The sequence below is a fragment of the Ammospiza caudacuta genome, chromosome 6 (genome assembly GCF_027887145.1).
Source record: "Ammospiza caudacuta isolate bAmmCau1 chromosome 6, bAmmCau1.pri, whole genome shotgun sequence".
In the NCBI taxonomy this organism is placed as follows: domain Eukaryota; kingdom Metazoa; phylum Chordata; class Aves; order Passeriformes; family Passerellidae; genus Ammospiza; species Ammospiza caudacuta.
The window spans coordinates 61073065-61095440 of NC_080598.1; the positions used below are offsets into that span (position 1 = coordinate 61073065).

The following is a 22376-nucleotide window of genomic DNA, read 5'->3' on the forward strand; positions in this document are numbered from 1 at the left end:
TCAGTGCCCTGTGACAGCCCCAGTGCTGCCCAAACAGCCGGGGAACACGGGCAGGAACAGCTCCTGGTGATGCTCCATCAGCTGCTGGCCACCCCAGCACCCATCTGGGCCAGCACCAGCCCATCCAGCAATGCTGCAGTCTTGCAGAGCTCTGACCCCAGGGACCCTGCACAAACAAGCCTTTTATTTTGGTGGGTTTCACCTTAAATAACTGTTTCCTCCCTCTGTGCTTAGCTGCAGATCTCATCAGACACAGCTCTACGGTAATTCTGGATTTTTCAACTTGCAAACAGCCATAACAAAACATTTGCAAGCTGCCACTCAGATATTCAGGAGGAGAAAGGGTCAGGAATGCTGAATTTCAGGGGCTGAGGGGTGAGTGGATACCCACTGTTATGGTTTGGAATGGAGGAAATCTAGGGAAGTGATGAAAAAATTTTCATTCCCAAGGAACAAAATTTAAAATAAAGGAACCGATTTAGAAATAAATAATAAAAATTTTTAGCTTTAAACAACTCATCTTGAAAACAATACCCCATAAATCAACATAACCCATCAACAAACTGTAAGAAAACCTGTAGAAGACAAGAGGGGCTTCATGATAACAGGGCTCCCCAAACAGCTGTTATCAGTGAAGAAATTAGAAACCACAAAAGAACTGGGTTTTTCCCTCTTATAAAAAATCTCCATAACATTAACAAAAAAAAAAAACCAAAACCAAAAAAACTTCTCTCCCTAAGTAAACTGAAAAAACCCCTATTTTAGAAATAATGAACTGACTAGAAATTGTAGGTTTTGTTTCTTTACATTATCAATAAGAAAAAAAAAAGGCTGTGAAGTGCTCTGAAGAGTTTATTTTAATTCCTACCACTTTTTTCCTTTTAATTACTTTCCCTTATTTCCTTTTAGTTTATTAATAAAATTTTTATACCCTTTAAAGTTTTAAACCTGCTGTACCTTTCACCTAATCCTACCTCACAACAAGAAGTAAACACACCAATAATTAACTGACACGAAACCCATCACACTCTTTAATCCATTAACCAAAAAAAAAAAATCTCAAAATTAGTAAAAATCTGAAATTACCAATCCAAAACCAGCACACCCACCTACCTGAAAACGAGTCCTTTCACTGGCATATTTCTGGTAGTGCAGCATGGCCTCCAGTACCTTCTTGTGGCCACCGGGAACCAGGCACACGGCGCCCATGATTTCCAGCACTGCCACTTTTGTCTTAATATTCTCTGTGCTCAGACTCTGAGCAATGACATTGATGCTCTCCAGGTGGGCCAGGACGTGGGCCCTGCCCAGGGAGTTGTTCATTAGTGCTTTTATACATCCAATGAGCGAGGTATGTATTCGAGACTCTGCTGTCTCATAGTCCATGCTTTTGAGGAAGTTGAGGATACATGATAAGCCATCCAGGTCGATGAAGCGGGTCACAAACCTGCCAGAAAAGGGGGTTTTCACTTTATAATTATTTATAAATTCATTATTATTTCTTTATTTATTATTTATTAATTTATGATTTGCCTTTTACCCCCAAACAATCTGTTGATGCACACCTAGAACCTTCCTGTATACTTGTTCATGGATATCAGAAAGCCTGAAGGATTCCCGTGGCCCAGACACAAATAAATTGATTTTTACACCATGGGGGTGTAAAAATCAATTTAATTGGTGCCTGGTTGCCTATGCTACCTGCACAAGGTTCCTCAGAGTGAGGATATTTCAAAGAGAACCAGCTAACCCAGCAACCAACACAAGTCTCGGGATGGAGGTTGGAAGTTTGCAGTCACTCTGCAAAAAACACCAACCTGAGTCTTGAGACAATTTTTGAGCTGGAAGAAGATCCCAAGCCCTGAAGTCACCTCCTCATCAGCTGCAGACACCTCAATGTCACCTCTCCTGCCTCACCACCTCACCATCCATACCCTTCTCCTTCCTCAGGCACACCTCCCCAATTTTAAGGGATTTCTGATTTTTTCGATGATTTACAACACCACTGAACAGAAAGCAGACAGCAAACACAGGGCAGTGCCCAGGCAGGTTCACCAGACCCACTGCACCCTGCTGAGGCATTTTAGGGCCCCCATGCCCAGTGCCACCCAAGCTGGGTGTCCTCTGCTTTGGCAAAAGGCTGGAAAGCAAACGAGCCAAGAACATCCCAACACTGGGATGATTTTAATTCAAAACAAGCCATGCTGATGGGCAGCAACAAAAGGAGTAATTGCAGGCTTGGGGGAAACTGCTTTCTCTGCTTCAAAGCTGCTCTTCGTCCAGCCAAAGTCAACAGGAAAGTTGGTGTTCACTTCCCTGGGTGAAAAAGTGGCTCCAACAGGTAAAATTTCCTGCAGAGCCTGCTGCATCCCTCAAAAAACACTCAAACATCACTTTTAAGGATTTGATAAAGTTTCATGGCTGGCCACCATGAAACTTTATAAAATCCTTAAAAGGTCCCACAAGCACCCACAAGGTCCAGGTGTCACAGAAATCAGGTGCTCACCCCAGACCCTGGGAATTTCTTACCATCAACCGCAGGTGAAAAAGGGAAAGATATTTGCAAGCAATAGTAAATTTGTTTCTTCCATAACCAAAGCAAGTCAGGCATTTCCCAATGGAACATATTCCCATCAGATGTCAACCTGAGGCACCTTAGGTGTTGCAAAAGTGTGCATGCAGACTCCAGAGAAAATGAAATTAGGAAAAGCTACAGACATTCAGAAAGCATCCCAGCCTTGATTTATCCTCCCATCAAAAATTGTTTTCAATTTCATAAAAGCCTGAAGATTCATGTGACTTTACTCCCTTATAAAGTGCAAGAGGAGCTGAAGTTGAAACAAAGGTCCTAACTGACCAATAAAAATTGTTGTTTTCTTGGAAAAAAAAATCTTCAAGGAATTTTTACATTCTGTTCAGTACAAAGGAAAATTTGGAAAAATAAAAAAGTTGCCTGATTTGCCTGAATAAACAGGGAGGTCCTGGTGGCTCTTGATCACTAAAAGGACCAAGAAAAAGGAACAAAATGACAAAATGTGACACAAAAAAAAGCAGTTGGTGAAACAAAAAAAAGGCAGTGCCTCAGAGTCCTCACCTCTCTCACCCTGTACAGCTCCCATTTATATTCCTATTTAACCCCTGCTCTGGCAGAGAACTCAAATCCAAAGAAGGAAAGGGAAAGGGAAAAGGGGAAGGGGAAAAGGGGAAGGGGAAAAGGGGAAGGAAAGGGAAAGGAAAAGGAAAGGGAAAGGAAAAGGAAAGGGAAAAGAAAAGGAAAGGGAATTGCCTCATTGGTTTTGTCCGCAGTGCAGTCTTCAAACTTTCAATTGTTTTATTTCTCTCCTCCTCATCTTCTTTTTCCAAGGCGATCAGGGATTTTCTCTGTGCAAGGAGGAAGGCAGAAATCAGAAGGGGAATCTCCCTGTGTGCCCAAGGAGTGGCAGTGGCAGTGCCCACCACCCACTGTGCCAAGCCATGGGGATCCTAAACCCACCCTGGAAGTCTGGAATCCTTATGGCAATCCCAGAACTTGGGAAAAGGAGCTGTGAGGAAAACCACTCCATGCTCTGCAAGGAGACAGCCTGGATGGGGACAGAGGGATGAAGGCACTGCCTCCAAGCCCCACACAATTTCTGCTCTGCACTGCTGTGGCCTCACCTTGAGTCCTGGGGGCAGTTTGGGGCACCACAATGTAAAAAAAAGACATCCAAAAAAGGCATTAGGCTATTGGAGATCATACAGAGGAAGCCATGGGGATGGTGAACAGCCAGCCCTGTCACTCCCAAGTCTCCCAGTGCAACCCAGCAGTGTGGATCTCAGCTGGGGACAGGGGCTGTGTGCAGAGGATGCATCTCCCACACTGGATTTTGCTCTCCAGCTGGGGCTGGGGCTGGGATTTGACTCCTGCACCAGGGCTGCCTGCTCCCTGGGCATGCATGAGGCACAGCTACAGCTAAAGCAGCTCCCTGAGTGGTTCCTGCAGCACCCAGCAGTGCTGGGCCCCCAGAGGTGTCAGGGTGAGCCCTGCCAGCCCTGGCTGAGGCTAATGCAAGGCAAAAAGGGACCCAGCAGATATGAGGAGCTGCGCTGACCCCTCCATTTAACCCAGCTCCTCTTCAGCAGCACGTCAGGGAGATCAAAGCCACCCTGCAGGCATCTGGCAGGCTTTGATCACAAGCTCTGCTCAGGCTCAGGGCCCTTTCTGGCTGGCAGCCCATGGCCAGCACTGGGTGTTCCTGCCTTCCCAGGGGGATCAGCACACTCCCTGCTGGCTCACAGCCCCTGCTCATCCCTCTGGGACTGCTCAAGGCCAGGCTGGATGGGGCTTGGAGCTACCTGGTCTGGTGGAAGGGGGGTGGAACTGGATGTCCTTTAAGGTCCCTTCCCACCCAAACCCCACCCATGGTTCTGTGGCTGCACAGAACACCCCAGGAGCTGTAGGAACATCTCCATTGTGCAGCTGTACCTGTCACCTAACAGGTGACACTGCCACCCAAACCCCAGCCATCCTTGGCTCTGTGGCTGCATAGAACACCCCAGGGGCTGCAGGAACATCTCCATTGTGCAGCTGTACCTGTTACAGGTGACACTGCCACCCAAACCCCACCCATGGTTCTGTGACTCACAGAACACCCAGGTTCAGCAGGAACATCTCCATTGTGCAGCTGTTGGTGTAACAGGTGACACTGCCACCCTCTGAGGCACAGTGCTGGCACTGTCCCCACCCTGCTGCTGCCCCACCTGGGGTTCAGAGTCACCAGGGATACTCACAGCAGCCATGGAATTCAGCTGATCAATGTAGAACTCTGGCCAGCTGGTGGCTCCTTTATTTTCTTCCTGGTCCTGGGTAGGGGATAAAAAAAAAGTGAAACAAAGCCAGATTAGTAAAAAAATAGTATTAACATTCCCTGCCCTTCATGACCAACCATTTCTGAAGCATCCCTGAGCTCTTGCATTATTTTATGTTAATATAAGTGTGACTTTCTATATTCTGAGCTTCCCTCTGACTCCAGCTATGCAAACATTACCTGATTTATTGAACTGCCATAAATACAATTACACCATCTGCCTGTGACCAAACACTGCCCCACTGATACTGCATCAGTCCTGTGATTATCAGCTTCAGGGAAACCAGACTGAAATTTTACATCCAAATCTCTCTTGTTTCAACTCTACAGTGCCCTTGAAGATTTGGCTGCACAGCCTTGAGTATGCTCACGGGGGAAAATGTTTACAAGCAATGAAGAATGTTTAAATGTGACATGATCTAGGCAGACCCATGACTTATCAACATATCAACAACCTAAGAGAGACTCCAGGCACAACAGTTCCTCTGGGGACTTCATAAGTCACTGGGAGGGAACATGCATCTGGCAATGTCACCTCTTAAAGGATGTCACCCCTGGGCCCATGATCTGTGACACTGAGTGATGCAGAGCCTCCTCTGGCCACCCTGGTCTACAATACCCTGCATCTGTCAGGGCTCAAGAGGGGTTTTCAGGTTCTACCTTGTTCTTGTAGGACATGACTAAAGAATCTCTGAGACCAGCTCAGGTAACTAATGCTGCACATTCCCAGGGGCTGCATGGAGTAAGCAGGCAGAATTTGAGGGAATACTTCATAATTAACCTTTTCATTCACTTTATTTTCTTAAAAAACATATATACCAAAAGAAGAAGAGGATTTCATAGCAGAAATGCCCACAGGTCTAGGCTGGAGTAAAAAAATTCTACACAGATCCCAAACATCTTCCATCATAACCATCTTCTGATCACAGCCTGACTGGCTGCATGGCTCTGCCCCTTCCCTAACTTTCAGAGCTGTTTGTAAACCTCATTTCACACCCCAAACACCTGTGATGGGGGAGCAGGACAGAAGCTCCTCTCTGCCCCCATCTCTGTGCTCACAAACAACTGTGGCTGCTTCAGTGAGCCTGAGGAGCAGAACCCCAAACATTCACTGTGCCTCAAGAGGCTTAGCTGGAAAACTTCTGTGCATCCAAACTTCCCAAGCTGCAGTGTGCCAAGATGAGGACAAGCAAAGTCAAGGACAGGTAATTTGGATGAGACTCAGTTTGCCCCTGGGCAGCACAGGAGTGCCTCCAGACCTGATCCCTCCTTCGGCTGTGCCACAACTTTGAGAGCACCAAGAGGCCTGGAAAGCTCTGCCCTTTGCTTTAACACTTTCTCCTGACCCCACAGTCCCTCAGAGGTGCCAAGCAGCTGGGCTGAGGCTCAGGTCACCTATCTGCTCAGTGTCAATTCTGTCTGACACGGCCATCAGGGCTTTCAGCTCCTCACTGAGCCCTGGGCACTTGTGCCAACCCTCTCTGTGCCCTGCCAGGGCAAGGCTCTGCACAAAGCTTGTGGGAATTCTGATTTTCCCAGCTTTCCTGCCCCACTTTAGAGTCCAGCATGCAAATGGACTCCAGGGGACAGCAGAGCTGGGACACTCACAGGTGCCTTGAGCATGGTCCTGTCACCTCCTGGAGGTGTCAAGAAGGTCCTTCCCATTGTCCCTCTTATAAGGAGCATCTCTTTCTGTCCTAGGGTGACGTGATGATGCTCATATACCCACTCATGTGTTCTGTTTATGCTGGATATTATGTTCTGTGCCTTCAAGACTGGCTCTGAAGAGTGAAAGTTTTGTTTGGGTTTTGTTATCAGCCTGGTGGGATACAGACACAGGAGCAGGGCAGGAGCTAGTGCGGCTTTTGCTTTTTTGCTTTTCGCTTTGCTCTCTTGCTCTTGCTTCTGCTTTGCTTCTGCTTGCTTTTGCTTCTGCTCATTAGCTAGTTTAGCTAAACAGTCCAAATTTCTTCCTGGACTGTTTCTCCTCTCCTTTTTTTCGACCATCTCGAGCCTGCTCCGGGCTGGGCCCTGGCAAACCCCGAGAGTTTGCACCTTGTGGCCCAGCGGGGCCTACTCTGGGCAGCAGCTGCCCCAGCGCTGAGGGACTGAGAACAGAGCGAGCACCCCCAGAGAGACTTTCTGAATTTGTCATCTTTTTCAGAGCAGTGTCAGAGTGGTATCACCCAGTATTGTTCATTCTGTGTGCTGGGGGTTCTGTGCCTGTTAAATAAACAGATTCTTTCCACTTGTCTCCAAGGAATCCTTCCTGAAGCGGTTGTGGGGAGGGGCCCTCATTTGGAAATTCTCTCCCAAATTTGCCCTAAACCAGGACACTTGCAAACACCAGAGGCAGAGGCACCAGCTGGGAAAGGTGGCAAGGTCCTCAGCATGGCACAGTAGCAAGAGGTGTCCAGATGTGCCCAGGGAGTGAGATCCCTGCAGGGAAAGCAGCAGGGCTGGCTCACCCCACAGCCCAGGACCTGCCCTGTGCTGGGAACACCTGTGAGGCAGCCAGGGATGGGGACCTGCTGCTCATTTAGTGTTGAAAAGAAGCACTGGAGCAAATAAAGGTCTCCAGGGGGGTGGAGGGGAGGCTGAACAACAAAATTGGCTAAACTGCTCATTTATAATTAACGTGCTGCATTATAAATATTTCCCTTTGCTCGGCTCCCTCGGGCTCTTGCATTTCCTCCCTGAAACCCCCAATTTAGAGAGTGCTCTCAATTAAGTGCAGCAGAACCTCATTAATTCCAACGAGCAGCTGGGCAGGCTCCTCAGAAAGCAGCTTCCCAGGCAAAGGGGGACTGCACAATAAAGCAGGCAAAGATCAGAGCAGGGGCTTCCCTCCCCTCAGCTCCCTGCAGGATGTTGCTCAGTGGTAATTACTGGGGCTAATGGTCTACAGCACACTGAGAAGTGTCCTTTGGTGTGCTCCTGGTGGTAAAGAAATCTCCTGACAAAGGCACAGCCCAGAGGGAAGTGAGTCACAAGGCTCTGCTCAGCGCCAGGGGGAGGGAGGAACCTCTCCAGCATCAAGGTTTGAAAAGTTGAGTGTGAAAAATGGTTTCCCAGCACGCAGGGTGGGTTTTGGGGACGTGGGTTTTGCAGCCTGTCGGCAGGGAGGGATTCCAGACACAGAGCTGAGCACCTCCAAGGTGAGTGTCTCCAGGATGTTCCACTGCACCACTGAACATCTCCCAAATCCTTTTTTTTCCCTGTGCTGAAGCTGCTGTGGGTGCTCTCAAACAGCAGAGAAGTGAGGGCTGATCTGAACCCTGCTGGAACCCAGACTGAGCTGCTGTCAGAGACACTGATGGCTTTAATTGCACATCAACGTCCCTCACTGTCCTCCAGGCCCACATGTGCTCAGCTGCAAAAATTAAGCTGTGCCAAAGCTGCACAGACAAGGGCAGCCCTTGCTGCATCCCCTGCTTTGTTCCACCTGAGCCCCTCACCTGTTTCTTCTTTCCAGGGACCTGGCAAAACCACAAATCTCATCAGCTGCAGCCCTGCTGTCGCCAGGTCACCCTCTCATGTCACAGCCCCTGCTGTCCTGAGCCCTGTGCATGGGGCTGATGGATGCTGCTCTGTTCCAGGGCGGCAGGGGCTGCTGTGATGTGAACCCCATAAATGAGCTCCATCCCCTGCTCAGCACTGCAGGGAAAACAGTGCCCAGTCATTAGCAGGAGCTTTCCCATGTGAAGGTCACCAATCTGGCAGCTCCAGCCATCCCAGAGATTTCACACTCCCCAGCCCTGTCATGTCTTGGTTTTGAGCCTGACACTTCCACAGCCCTTGTGCCTCCCCCTTGGAGTGTCAGCAGCTCCCACTGCCAGAATTTCTTCTCTTCCCAATGCAGAGGAGGTGGGGGCTCAGCCAGTAGTGGCTCAAAGCAATTTCAAGGCTTCTCTCAACCTGTTTGCACCTGGAAGGAGCCTCCCCACAAGCTCCTGCTGCTCTGACCTGCAGGATGCAGCTGCTGGGAGCAGTGCAGCCTCCCAGCATGTCCCCATGGTGGTGGGGACAGACACCTGAGATGCTCCTCAGTGCTTTGTCACACCTGCTTTGCTTCCTAAACAAGCTTCTGGCAGCACCTCACAGCTCCTGACCATGCAGAAGATGTCACACCTGAACCAGCAGCCTGCTTCCCTACCATGGTGGTGCTTTAGGATAACTGGATTTGGAGCTCTTTGGGATAACTGATGGTGGCTGGCTGAGCTCCCCACCCAGCTGATGTCCAATACACCACGCTACATCCCACAGGGCTGGAAGGAAAGGGCTGGCTCACAGCAGCCAGCTCCATGCAAGCCCTTCAGTGACACCACCAGTGGCTTTTCTCCAAGGTAGCAAGTGACAGGACAAGAGGAAATGGCCTCAGGTTGTGCCAGGGGAGGCTTGGATTGGATATCTGGGATAATTTCTTCATTAAAAATGTGGTCAGGCACTGGAACAGGCTGCCCAGGGAGTGGTGTTCAGAAAAGTGGGGATGTGGTTCTTGGGGCCATGGTTTAAGGGTGAACACGGCAGCACTGGGTTAATGGATTCAGTGATCTCAGAGGTCTTTCCAACCTTAACAATTCCATGATTTTGGTGGTTCACCTCCCTCTTGGCACCACCTCCAAGCCTGGTCTGCCCCAGGAGAACTCCTCAGGAAAGGATTAAAAAAAAACCCTCTTCAATTGGCACCAGCTGCAAAAACAGAAACACCCCCTTCATTTTTACACATTGTCCTGACATAACTTTTATTCTGCACAGTGTTCCCCACCCCTCCTTGCTGCTCCATAACAGCAGGGCAAGGGAAAGCTGGCAGCAGTGGCAGCTCACTGCATTTTGGCAACCCTTTCCTCCCTGACTGCTCTGGATGATCCACCTGGATGATGAGAGGAAGCAGGCTGTGGCATGGATGGGTTTTAAAGCCAAGCAGCCTCTCTGAGATGTTTAAATCCAGCCCAGCTCCACCAGCATGGCCCAGCCTTTGCCAGGAGAGTGCTGGTGGAGATTTGGACCCACCAGAGCCCCCCAAGGCTCCCTCATCCCTCCAGGTACCCCTGAAACAGAACCTAAATGATTCACCAAAGCTGCTTCCCCATGGAGCCCTGCTGCAAAAGGCTGGAATTTCATCAGACTCTCCCCAAGCTGGGCTCTCAGGGTCTGAACCAGCCCAGCCCAGCCTGCTCTGGTTTTTCCATATGCTAACACTTGCTATGCCCTCTCCTCCACAAACACACACACGTGCCCTTGTACACTTTTCCCAGGGTTTAAAAATTATGCTCCCCATAAGCAAATATAGCATGACCAGATGCCTTTGGTAGTCAGCTGGTTCATTGTTTGAAAAGCTCTGCTTCAAAATCCAAAAAAGATTGCTAACAGATGCATTTTTTGGCTGGTGAGGGAGAAAAACCTTGCTTAAACAAAAGTGTGTTGTGATTGGAACTAAAAGGGGAATTACCTTGAAAGATAAAAACTATAAACATTTCCCAGTGAAAAACATCCCCAGCCATGCAAACAGGCAGTTTCTCTCTGTCAGCCTGAGCAAATGACACCTGAGATGGTATTTCAACCTGCTGCTGCAATAACAGCAGGTCTATCTGCATGTTCAGAGGTCATGAGATCCTTCCCATCCATCCCAGGTGACCCTGGAGCATGGCAAAATGCCCAGCTGATTTATCCTCCCCTCCCCAGCATGCCATCTCTGTCAGCTTTTGCTCTTAGTTCTGGCTACTGCAGCAAAAAATATGGGGGATTGATGTTTTTTAAATGAAGGAAATGGAAGGCAAGCCCCAAAAAAGGAGGACAAGTGAAAGCAGGAGCTGGAAAGCAAAGCTCTCTGGAGGGAGTGGGTGGAAGGAGCAGTTGGAAGGGAAAGAGGCTGTCTGCCTGGGAAATAGAGGATTATTGGAGAGACATCACTCATTTATTACATATTTCCCCTGAAAAATCACCACTGCTGCCTTTTCCTAGTGCAAAAGGTTTTTATCTGACCCCTGAGGAAATTTTAGATGCAAGCTTTGCTTCACACTGCTCAGAGCAATGCACCCGGGATTAGTGTGATGCCACTGGGTTCTAAACACAAGCTGACAGAGCTCAGCATCCCTTGGCATCCCTGCAGGTCATTTTCCTCTGCTCCAGCTTTGGAAATGCTCAGCTGCACCCAAAGGGAGAGGGGCAGAACTCTGCATTACATCAGCTGTTTGTCACTACCCATCCCTCCCACCTGGTTATTTATTCTGAGCTTCTAACACCTTGCACCAATCTGTATTTGGAGGCTCATAAAAGCCACCCTTTGAGCTGCTCTAACAGCTTGGCATGACCTGCATGGGCTGTCAGGAGCCAAATCTCCTGTGGTTAAACAGGTCCTGCAGACTAAGCACCAAGGGTTAATCATTAACTCCCTCTGGAAAAAGGCCATCCTGAGTCACACTCCTGCACTGAGGCAAACCCACAGCCAAAGAAACAGCAAATCTGGAAACCCTCCTGCTTCCTCCCTGCACTTCCTAGCAATATCCTCTCCTGGAGAGCGGGGCCAGCAGGGAGTGAAATATTTTGGGATGAGCTATGAGACGAGTCATGGTCCAGAAATACCACTTCTAAAAGCAGATTTCATCCCTGCCTTTTGCATTTCCCTGCTTTACCCCAGCAGCGGAGGGGCTGACAACTTCAGAGAATAATCTGTAAATCTCTCCCCTGATCCAGCACTGCAGGATTCAGAGCAGAGTTCAGCTCCTCCTCAGGCTGCTGCTGACAGAACAGCCCCACCACAAGATGCTTTTTGTCCCTCTGTCTGTCCCCTGAGTGACACAGGGTGATGCAGGCGGGCTGGGACCACGAGGAGTTCATGCAGTGCAGCCCACAAGGATGGGATCAAACCCATTCCCTCCAGGATGAATGGAGAATCAGGGAGGAAAAAGCCTCCACCCTGCCAAGCCAGTCCTGAGGGCTGGGATAAAACCAGCTGCCAGCAGGGCAGAGAAACCAGGATAAAACCAGGGCTGCAGGCCAGGGGGATACATTCCAGGGAAAGAAACATGCCTGGGGGACAGCTGGATTTCCCCTATTTCCTCTCAACAGGTGCTGTCACGTCTCTTTCCAGGACAACCCAGCAAAAAATGTCTCATTTTTGGTTCCCTTGTACAAAGTCTTTCCTGTCATGGCAATATAGAAAACAGCAACATCTGGGATGTGCTCTGGAGAGCTGAGTGTGGTGGGTGACACCAACAGCAAAACAGAAGTGCCAGCCCAAACTGGCAGCAGAGTAAAGAGCAAAAACTGCTCAGGGGACAATCCTGGATTGGTGGTAATCAGGCAGCTGCCTGACACTGATGTCCACCTTTGGGACCCACCAGGTGAAACTGAGTGTTAGAAGCATCTCAAGCAACAACTTGCTGTCAAACACGGGCTTTGGGCACACCCTGCACTTCCCAAATCACTGCCACTCAGGGAGGCAGGACACTGTCCCATGGCCAGCCCTGCTGCCCTGCCCAAAAGCAGACACTGCTCTCAGCTGGAATCCAGCCCCTCTCCTCCATGCCAGGTACCATGTACGTGATCTGGCCTCATAAATACACAGGAGCACAAGTGAGATTTACCAGGAGCTGCCAGGACATCCACCAGTGTTTGTGCTGCTCACCAGCCATCACCACACAGGGCAGGACAGCCCAGAGCCTGCTGTGCACAGACATTGCTCTCCAGCCCATGTCACTCCTGATTTCCTCCATGGCTGGAGAACCTTCATTGATATGGTCTCACTCATTTTTAATTAAAATTCAGAACAAACAGTGGCACATGTGCTCTGCAGCTCAATTTTAAATTGAATTTAAATTTTAAAATTTAAATTTAAATTCAAATTTAAAATTTCCAAGGATGAGGCATCCACAACTTCTCTCTCTCTGGATTTACTTATACATACAGGTGTGCACATATACATTTATATTTATATTTGTATTTATTTATAGTTACAGGTATTTTATATTTATATGTATGTTTTATATAATTATATTATATTGTATTAATTATATTATATTATATTATATTATGTTATATTATGTTATATTATATTAATAGGTATGTTTATATTTATATGTACAGGTATATTTATAGGTATATTTATGGCATCACAAATAGGGAAGGAATGGCTGGAACAGCCAGACAGGAATGAGGACCAGAGGACAACAGCAGCCAGGATCCAGGCTCAGATGGATCCTCAGAAGATGCCACAGGCACTTCTGTGCCTCCTTTTCCCCATGAGCAAGGAGTTTCACAGCTCAGCCTTTAAAAACCCATGAGAGCAAGGAGGGTCTGGAAAGGGAAAGAGCCACCATCAGCTCCATCTAAAGCCTTCCTCAGGAGATTAGATAGCATGTAATCTGCACTCACCATAATAATTACATGGCTTTGCTTGATTTAACTCTCCCATTATCCAGACACACCAGGGCCAGGCTCTGCTTATCCACCAGGGAATGAGGAGCAGCATCCCTGCCCATTCTCCTGTTGATCCAGAGCAGTGCCTGTAATTTGTTCACATCCCTTCTCCCCTCCCATTTAAATCTGGGGCATGGCAGGCCTCTGTCTAACAATAATACAGGGATTTCAGGGGTATTTATGAGAGGCTTAAAACTTAATCCTACATGAGCAAGGTAAGCCTGCTCTTGGCCTAAAATGTGGATGGAAAATCTGGTGCCATTGCTACAGCAGGAGAAAAGAGACATTTACAGCAGTGAGCAGCCTCTGAGAGGGGCAGTGACTGCCCAGCCACCCCTGCAGACAGGTGAGGGGTACAGTGGCAAATTTGGCAATGGAATCACAGAACCCCAGAATGGTTTGGGTTGGCAGGAACCTAAAAGATCAGCTGGTTCCAATGTCCCTGCTGTCAGTAGGGACACCTGCCACCAATCCAGGTTGCTCCAAACCCCACCCAACCTGGCCTGAAAAAATGCCATGGATGGGGCATCCACAGCTTCTCTGGGCAACCTGTGCCAGTGTTTCAACATCCTCACTGCAAAAACCTTCTTCCTTTAATCTAACCTAAATAAACCTCCAGTTTAAAACCATTACCCCTTGTCCTACTGCAACAGCCCCTACTATAAGGTTTGTCCTCATCTGTTTTATCAGGCCCCTTTAGGTACTGGGAGGGGCTCTAAGGAGGTGGTGAGCAGCCCCTCACCCCTGCAAGGCCAACTTCAGTGCCCACAGGGTTCCTTCCATATGGCCCTGATGTGCTGCATGGTGTTGGGGACACCCAGGTGGGTTGTGGGGACACTCTCTCCAGCCTGAATGGGCTCAGAACCAAAGAGTTTCTTTTCCCAGGGTCACTCCAGGAGCAGCCCTGTCACAGACATCTTTTATGTAAAATCCTTTCCTTAGGATTTTTCCTCCTGAGAAGCTGAGAGGCCTCAGGAACAAAATGTAAACAATGATTATCTGCTGCTGTGGAATGCAACAGGTGGATCTGTGATTGGTCTCATGTGGTTGTTTCTAATTAATGGCCAGTCACAGTCAGCTGGCTCAGACTGTCTGTCCAAGCCACAAACCTTTGTTATTCATTCTTTCTTTTTCTCTTCTTATTTAGTGTTCTGATGAAATATTTTCTTCTATTCTTTTAGTATAGTTTTAATGTAATATATATCATAAAATAATGAATCAAGCCTTCTGAAACATGGAGTCAGATCCTCGTCTCTTCCCTCATCCTCGGACCCCTGTGAACACCGTCACACAGGCCCATTTCTGTGACACCCCAATACCACCTGGCACCCCAAGAGAGCTGTGTCCTTCCCCCCATCCTGCATGAGAGGGAAGAGGCTCAGCACCCAACAAGTCTCTTACTTTTTTCTTGCTGCAGTAGATCTGCCACTTCTTCTCGGCCGGCAGCGCAAACATGGCCTCTCTGTGCTTGTCTGTGAGGTCAAGCTCATCCTGGAAAGGGGAAAAGAAACACAAAACATGCACCATGAGTACTCAAACAACTGATGGCACAGACACAGCCCCCCAGACAAGCAGTGTAAATCAATGTGGGGTCACAGCACAGCACAGCAGAGACCCCACAGCATCACCCGTGACTCTGGGTTTGTCAGGGCAATGATGCCAATCCTCATCCTGCTCTTGCTGACCTCTCCTGACTCTGGGCTGCAAACTTCCCTGCCTTGTCCCTCCTAGACATCTCCTTCATTGCTTTTAAAGGCTGTAAGTGTTTTGGAAAGGACACCCATGAAGCCATCACTGCTGCCCACAAGACTCACACTGACAGCTTCAGGTGAGCCGTCTCATCTAAGACACACCGCAAAGAAAAATTCAAATAGGACCTTTCTTTTTATCATCATTACTTCACTGAAGCACCTCACCCCAAGTGGTCCAGCCCATTTCCATTGCTGACACCCTTGTATCATCAAAAACTAGATTTTGCTTTGTTTTCCTACAGCTAAAAATAGAAAGCTCTTTTCCTAATACCTACAGTTCATAAAGAGCTACATCCTCTCCATCAAAACTGCATCACATACTGCCTGGCAGAGATAAAGCTGTTTACTGACTGCAGCCTTTATTGGTTTATCTGATGTTTTAAAGCACACATCCATTTCTGACTTGGAAGCTCGCTTAGCAGCGTGCCCTCCGCCGGGATGCCCGAGCATTATCAAAGCGTCATCGCTTCCTGGTGCTAGATGTAGGTCAAAGCTTTTATGAGGGAAGTAAATAAAACATTCAGGCAGGGCTGGGAGGCTCGTTGCTAAAGCCAACATTGATCTTAGAACCATGGGTGTCTCTTAAAACCACCAGCACTGATGATAATCCCTGTGCTGGAAGGGTTTGGGGGCAGCAGGGAGAGGCTGCAGAAGGTCACAGGAAAGCCCTGCCATGGCTTCAAGCCAACTCATCCCACCCAGACTGTGGATTTAAGTAAGAGGATCCCCATTAAAAATTACACATTTAATTCCAGCAACCAAAAGAAACCCCATATGGAGAACTGTTAAATCTTCCCTGCCTGAACAATAACACTCAGCAACTAAAACAGCTTCTGTACCCCAATCAAAGCCTCAATTGAGGAAGGCTGAGCAAGATGCCTCTGGCAAAAGATGGGTCCCTGCACCAGCAAGCCCACAGGCCATCAGGCAACTCAGCTGATATAATTCAAGCTCATATTGCACCCAGTAGCCAAGGAAAGGAGCTTTGAGCTATCTTGTAACCCTAACCCAGGGGCCCTCCAGCACAACAACCAGTGATAGAGGGCTGCTAGCAGTCCCAAACAGCTCAGAAAGGCTTATCTATGTACTGCAGGTATTGATTTCTCTTCTGGTTGAAATTACTCCTCAAAAGGAAAGGTGTTGCAGAGTTTTTTTTCTATTACATATTCATTGAAGAGGCTTTGCCTCTTCCCTGACCTTTTTACCCCAAATCTTCAAACCACCACGCTGCACAGAGCTGATGCTGGTGGAGTTCTGGAAGCAGACTTGGACACCTTTACAACAGAAAAAACCCATGCTGCTACAACAGAGACTGGGGGAAAAGAGAGGACTGAGAAAACCTGAGCTCAGTGAGAGACAGGGAGGAGAACCTGAGCTAGGGACTATCCAACCATGCTCAAATATTCCCATGTCCTTACACCTTGGGAGGTCAGAGATCCCTATCAAGCAACCAACCTCCACCCCAGCCTTGGGCAATCCTTGTCTCAAAATCACCCTTCCATGCCTCAAAATCAAAACTGCACTTCCCCGTTGTCTCCTCGGGCTATGAGCCAGTCAAACATCCAAGCTCTGCTTCAGCCTCAGTTCACAGAAATCACAGAATGGTGTGGGTTGGGAGAGACCTTAAATATAATCTATATAATCCATTTTATCATATTATATAGATATAGATATAGATATAGATATAGATATAGATATAGATATAGATATAGATATAGATATATAATATCAGTTATATAATATTATATGTATATATTATCATCAGTTCCAACATTCTCCTCCCTCTAAACCAGGTTGCTCATGGTCACACACAACCTGGCCTTGAACACTTTTTTCGGAAGTCTAAAGGTGACCAACAGGATGACACCCACACAGGGACCCAGCTGAAATTCAGCTCATTGGAAAAGTAAATCTGGGAGTGTGGGGGAGGACAAGGGGCTCTTGATGAATATTTACCTCTGTGGTGAGGGTTTGAGAGAGCACAGGAAACTGCTTCCACTTTGACCCCACTTTCTGGCCATGTGAATCTGATAATCTGGCCTGAAAGCACATCTGCACTTAGATCCTTAGAAAAATATTTACTGAAACTTTCAAAATGCCCATACCCTAAAAAGACAACTTGTGCAAATGTGAAGATTTATTAACAAGAAAAAAAAAAAAACCTAAACCAAGCTGAAACCTAAGCAGGAGCAAGAAGGGACAAAACAGAAGAACATATTAGGTAGGTGCTGGCACATGACAACGTGCAAACACATCCAAAAAAGGTGCAGAAATGCCTCTAAGTCTCACACAGCACATTTCATTGTGCCTCAGCTCTAACACGTTCAGTCACCACAGCCCTGCATCACTCAACAACACCTACCTAATGATATCTTGCAGGATGCTTGGGAGAGGTGTTTGAATAAATGCTGTGTGGCACCCAGTGAATATGAAAATCCTCATAATCAAGGAGTGACTAAGGACTGTAATTCAGAGCCCCAACAGTGACTCAGCTGGGAAGAGTCAGGTCTTTGCTGGTTTTTATGTGTTTGGGGATTCCTGCAGCCACCTCCAGCCCTTTGCTTAGGCTCACTGATGCATCTCAGTGCAGGCTGCTCAGAAACTGCCCTTTCCAGCTCCAAAGACCAAGAAAGGACAGGAGCAGCACCTGTTTTCTGGAGGCTATAGGTGTAGAAATGCAGCTCCCACAAAGCCTTTAACAATCAACCCGAGTCACAGCGTGGCAGAAAAGCTGTGCAGAAAATCACACCCATATGGGCCTTCAATTAATAATCATGAGCTTGATAATTAGGTGATTCTAACTGGAAATTCATTTTATGGGGCATTTGCAATCCACACACTCCCACTACAGCGTGTGATGCTGGCAGCTGTTGAAGAGTGAGAAGACAACCATGGGTCAGTGTCCATCACCCTCAGAGCCCTCACCCCTCACCTTTCACAGCTCTGCTCCTTCCACCTAGCTGCCTCCTGCGTCAGGATCTGCCAAATTCACTATTTTTAATACTTTTTTTGGAATCAGGTCAGTGGCATAAAAAATAACAGCCTCGTTTTACCACCCAAGGGAAGTCTCTGCACAGAGTGTTTTTACTGGAAAGAGATATGCTACTCTTAAATATTTATCCTGTACAGCTAAACTATTCACCTTTACATCAGGAAACAGGTTTCCACATTAAATCTTCATATGAATATGGTTTAAAAAAAAAACCTCATAGGGAAGCTTTGACTCTTAGTGTGCATTTTACTATTTCCAGGAGGTACAGCACTTCCATGCTGTGTGCTCTGCTGACAGCTCTCCATCCCAGCCAAGCAAGCCTCACCCCCTCTCTCTGAGCACAGCACAAGCTCCACTGAAGGTGACATGTCACCTAAAGCTACCTGAGAAACATGTGGCTCAGCTCAGCACATGGTGAGCACAACTCTGTGGGCCAAACAAGTAACAAGTGGTGCACAGCTCTCCCTTAGAGGACACACAGCAGCACTCAGGGACAGATGTCCCCATGACCTGCACCTCCCCAGGCTGGCACCTCAGTGGTGTGAGGTGCCCTGAGGGCAACCAACCCCCTGGTCAAGCAGGGCCATGTACAGATGGCTTTTTGAGCATCTCCAAGGAGGGAGATGTCACCACCTCTCTGGTTGGTAGCCACTGCCAACTCCCACCACCTCCTGAAGGCAAGGCCAGATCAAGCCAAAAAACCACTGATGGAAATGTTCAACTCTCCCAGCAGGAAAAGCATCAAGTCCAGCCTCAGACTCACAGCACAGTTCTTTGAGACAAACTCCTGTCCCTGCCACTTCACTCGTGCCATGTTTTAATGAGCATCTTCCACAGACTGAGAGCATTAGTGGGGGCAACAGGAGGCAGACAGCAGCATGCTGCAAATCTCCTGACTTCTGGAATGGCCTCCAGGATGGGCTCCTGGAGCTGGGTGAGCCCAAGTGCTGCTCACCCATGTCCACAGGACCACAGTGTGACCAGCATGGGTTTTTCCCTTTCATCCCAAAGGTCCTTCGTGCCATCAAACATTCTGCATGAAGAATCTGGGAGTAGAGATTAAATAAGGAACAGCTTCCAATAGAGGGGTCTGCAACTCCAAAATATCCTTACAGGTTGTAAGAAAAGAAGATTAAAAACCTTTAAATCCAATGTTCCTTTCTGGTTGATAAATTGTGTAAATTCAGTAGATGGAGGAGACTGGGGGTCACCCACTGCCATAACTGAAATAATGATTATTTATAATTTGCTGGTTGGTGCTGAGTTTGTATAAACATATATATATATGTTTATAGAATGACAAAAAAGCTTGTTTTGGGCAGGACCATAAAGATCAGCTAGTTTTAACACATTCCCTGTGAGCAGGGATGCCACACACTAGATCAAGCTGCTCCAAGTCCCATCCAACCTGGATTTAAAACTTCCAGGGACAAGACATCCACAACTTCTCTCTCTGGATTAACTTATACATACAGGTGTGCATATATATATGTAAATATATATATATGTAAATATATATATATATATATATATAATTTATTTATTTATTTATTTATTATGTACATAATATATAATATATATAACATATAACACTATTATACATTATCTATTTCTTTATTATATATTATTATATATATTATATTTATATGTATATTTATTTATATACACACAAATACAGAAAGATGTCACTGGATCAATAAATGACCAACATCATAAACAGCAAGTGAATTTACTCCTGGTGGATAGATGCACAGAGTTTAGAACCTTCTGTAAGTGAGGCTATAGCATGTAAAGATGAGATCTCTTGCATTATTAAATGAAGCATGAGAGAGATCCAAGAATGTTCAAAAAACTTGGAAAAAAATATAAGGAAAAAACAAAGTGTGAACTTTTTGGCAAAGTCTGGCATTAAGGGGTCCAGCATGGGAATTAAGAAGTCCATAAATAATAGGCTGTTGAAGCCTGCACCGCCTTCCCTTCTCAGGGGTCATATTGCTTTTCCACTCTCTTCCAGGCATTCTTCTCCAAGTTCATCAATGTGATTTATCCCAGAAGGCTGTGGTCTCAGGGGAAATGGCAATCAGCATTCTTCCCCCCATTCCTCATCCCTTGTTTTTCCGCTGCCCGTGCGGCCGGAGCAGCAGCTGCTGCTTCCAGTGCTGGCCCTGCTGCCTTCAGCAAACCCCTGCCCCAGAGCACACCCCACTCAGCTCCCTATTTTCCTTTTAAGCTGTTTTCTTGGGGAAAAAAGGCATATTAATCCTGATTAACCAGTGGCTGTTACAAACAGCCCCTGCCTCCACACCCACCCTGTGCTGCAGGAGGAGTTCCTCCAGCTGCAGCTTTATTTCTGCAATTCTCAGTGTATGCAGACTTATCTCAGGGGTTTTTTTAAAAGCCTTTTGTTTTTATTATCACTAATAAAAATGCCTCCTCCTCAGCACACTTCTTTTCAGCTACAGTACCCCGAGAGCTTAAAAACAGCTCCTCAGACAAGCAAACCCCTGCTAATATTATCACTGTGTATTTTTAATTTCTCCGTGACAACTTGCAGCTGCAATTAGAGAACATGAACAAAAAAAAATCAACTATTCATATTTTTAATGAATAAGCATTACAGATAAAAGATTATTATTCATTTTGCCTTTATGAATTTCCTGAATAAAGGAAATTGCTTACAGCCAAGTGAATGAGTAGCAGCAACAACGAGTAACAGAAGCACTTAGAAGTGCTCATGCCTGGTTAACCTCCTCCCACAATGAATTTTTCTTCCTAGTCTCAGAAAGACCCCAGTCCACCCTGCTCAGTTATTGACCTGAACACATTGGACAGACACAAATGAAATATGTATTCCTTCCTCCTCCTGCAGGAAAGATTATGGCCATCAATAGCTGATTTAGCCCTTCAATAAACTGCAGCTGCTGTTGATTCATGTTCCCATCAGTTCAGACACCTAACTGAGGCAGACAGCATGTCATGCTTTAATATTTTAATTCAATAATTATTTTAAAAGGCTAAAGGTTTCAAAGCTGCTCATATTTCAATATTAGTGTATTTTAAGAGAGGTATCCACTTAGTTTCTCCTCTTTTGTTAGCATATATATATATCTATATAAACTCATATACACTTTTTTTTAAATGTTATTTATTGAGCTCAGCCTCCTGTGACCTTTTCACCAACCTCATCTGGAAAACCTTTCTCCCATTTTAATTAACCCAGGGTACTTTTCCAGCCTGAGTTATTGATCTCCACAGTTTCACCCTGCAGAGCACTCTCAGATCCAGAAGCCCTGCAGGTGCATCACCAGCGTGCTTTTTCCACACAATTGTACATACACCCTGAAAAAACAACAAAAATATATCTCAGCCTATTATCCACTACTGTGACAGCTCAGATGGATTCAATCCAATCAACCAGAGCTGGGGATGGCTGTCCTTTGGTGGGAGCACCTCCTATTGTAATAAAACATAGAGCTGGCAAATAAGTAAGGTTTCAAATGTGGACTTCTTTACAGAATCCAAGCAGCAGCTCCCTTTTCAGTCAGATTTGACACTGCTGCTGCTGCTGCTGGCATCCCAGGGAGCTGCTCAAGCTGGAAATCAAGTCAAGAGTGGCTCCAGACATCCCCTGCCTGACAGGGATGCTCAGGTAGGAACACTGTGCATGGTCTGAGGCTACACCGTGCCAAGGTTTCCCCAGATAATGCTCTGGAAAGGGTTTCAAAAGGGGCTGGATGGAATAAGAGGCTACAAAGCTCCACACCTTAATCCTGAAAGTATCCCACAACTTAATCCTGGAAGTATCCCAAGAGATACCACTCTGGTTGTGTGAACTGGAGAATGCAGCCATGGGAATCAGAAGCCAGCTGTAGCCTGATGCTGATGGAGCAGCAGAGGATGGAAATGGATGGGGACAAGTCTTCATCCCCCACAGGCCTGGCTTTAGTCACACCTGGAATCCTAACAGCATTTTTAAGAACTTATTCAGCTGCAAAGCAGAGTCACCCTGAGAGGAGGATACTTCTCAGCAAGGCTGGATGAGACCTGGAGCAACCTAGTCTGGTGGAAGGTGTCCCTGTCCATGGCAGGGGGTTGGAAAGATAACTTTAAGGTCCCTTCCAACCCAAACCATTCTGTGATTTCAATGGTTTCAGGGTCTGACATGCAGCAGATGTCACCTGCAAGCAGGCACAGACTGGTTTACAGATGTTGGGTGTGGTTGGGAAAGCGAAGCTGATCCCTGTAAATAATGGTATTGATTGGAACATTGGAGTTCATGGGAATTGGCATCACTGGGCACTCGGGCAGGATCCTCCCTGCAGGGCTGCAAAAGCCTCAGCTGCCAAAAGCTGACCTCGGTGATGT

General features: G+C 47.0%; 1 protein-coding gene across 1 annotated transcript in view; it reads right to left on the reverse strand.

Moving 5' to 3' along the window:
* Positions 1–22376, reverse strand: part of DAAM1 (dishevelled associated activator of morphogenesis 1) — a 95189-nt gene that overhangs the window by 27580 nt on the left and 45233 nt on the right. Inside the window, 4 exon segments of the mRNA XM_058806221.1 lie at positions 1114–1447; positions 3287–3381; positions 4771–4842; positions 14670–14759. Coding sequence (XP_058662204.1) covers positions 1114–1447; positions 3287–3381; positions 4771–4842; positions 14670–14759 — 591 coding nt within the window.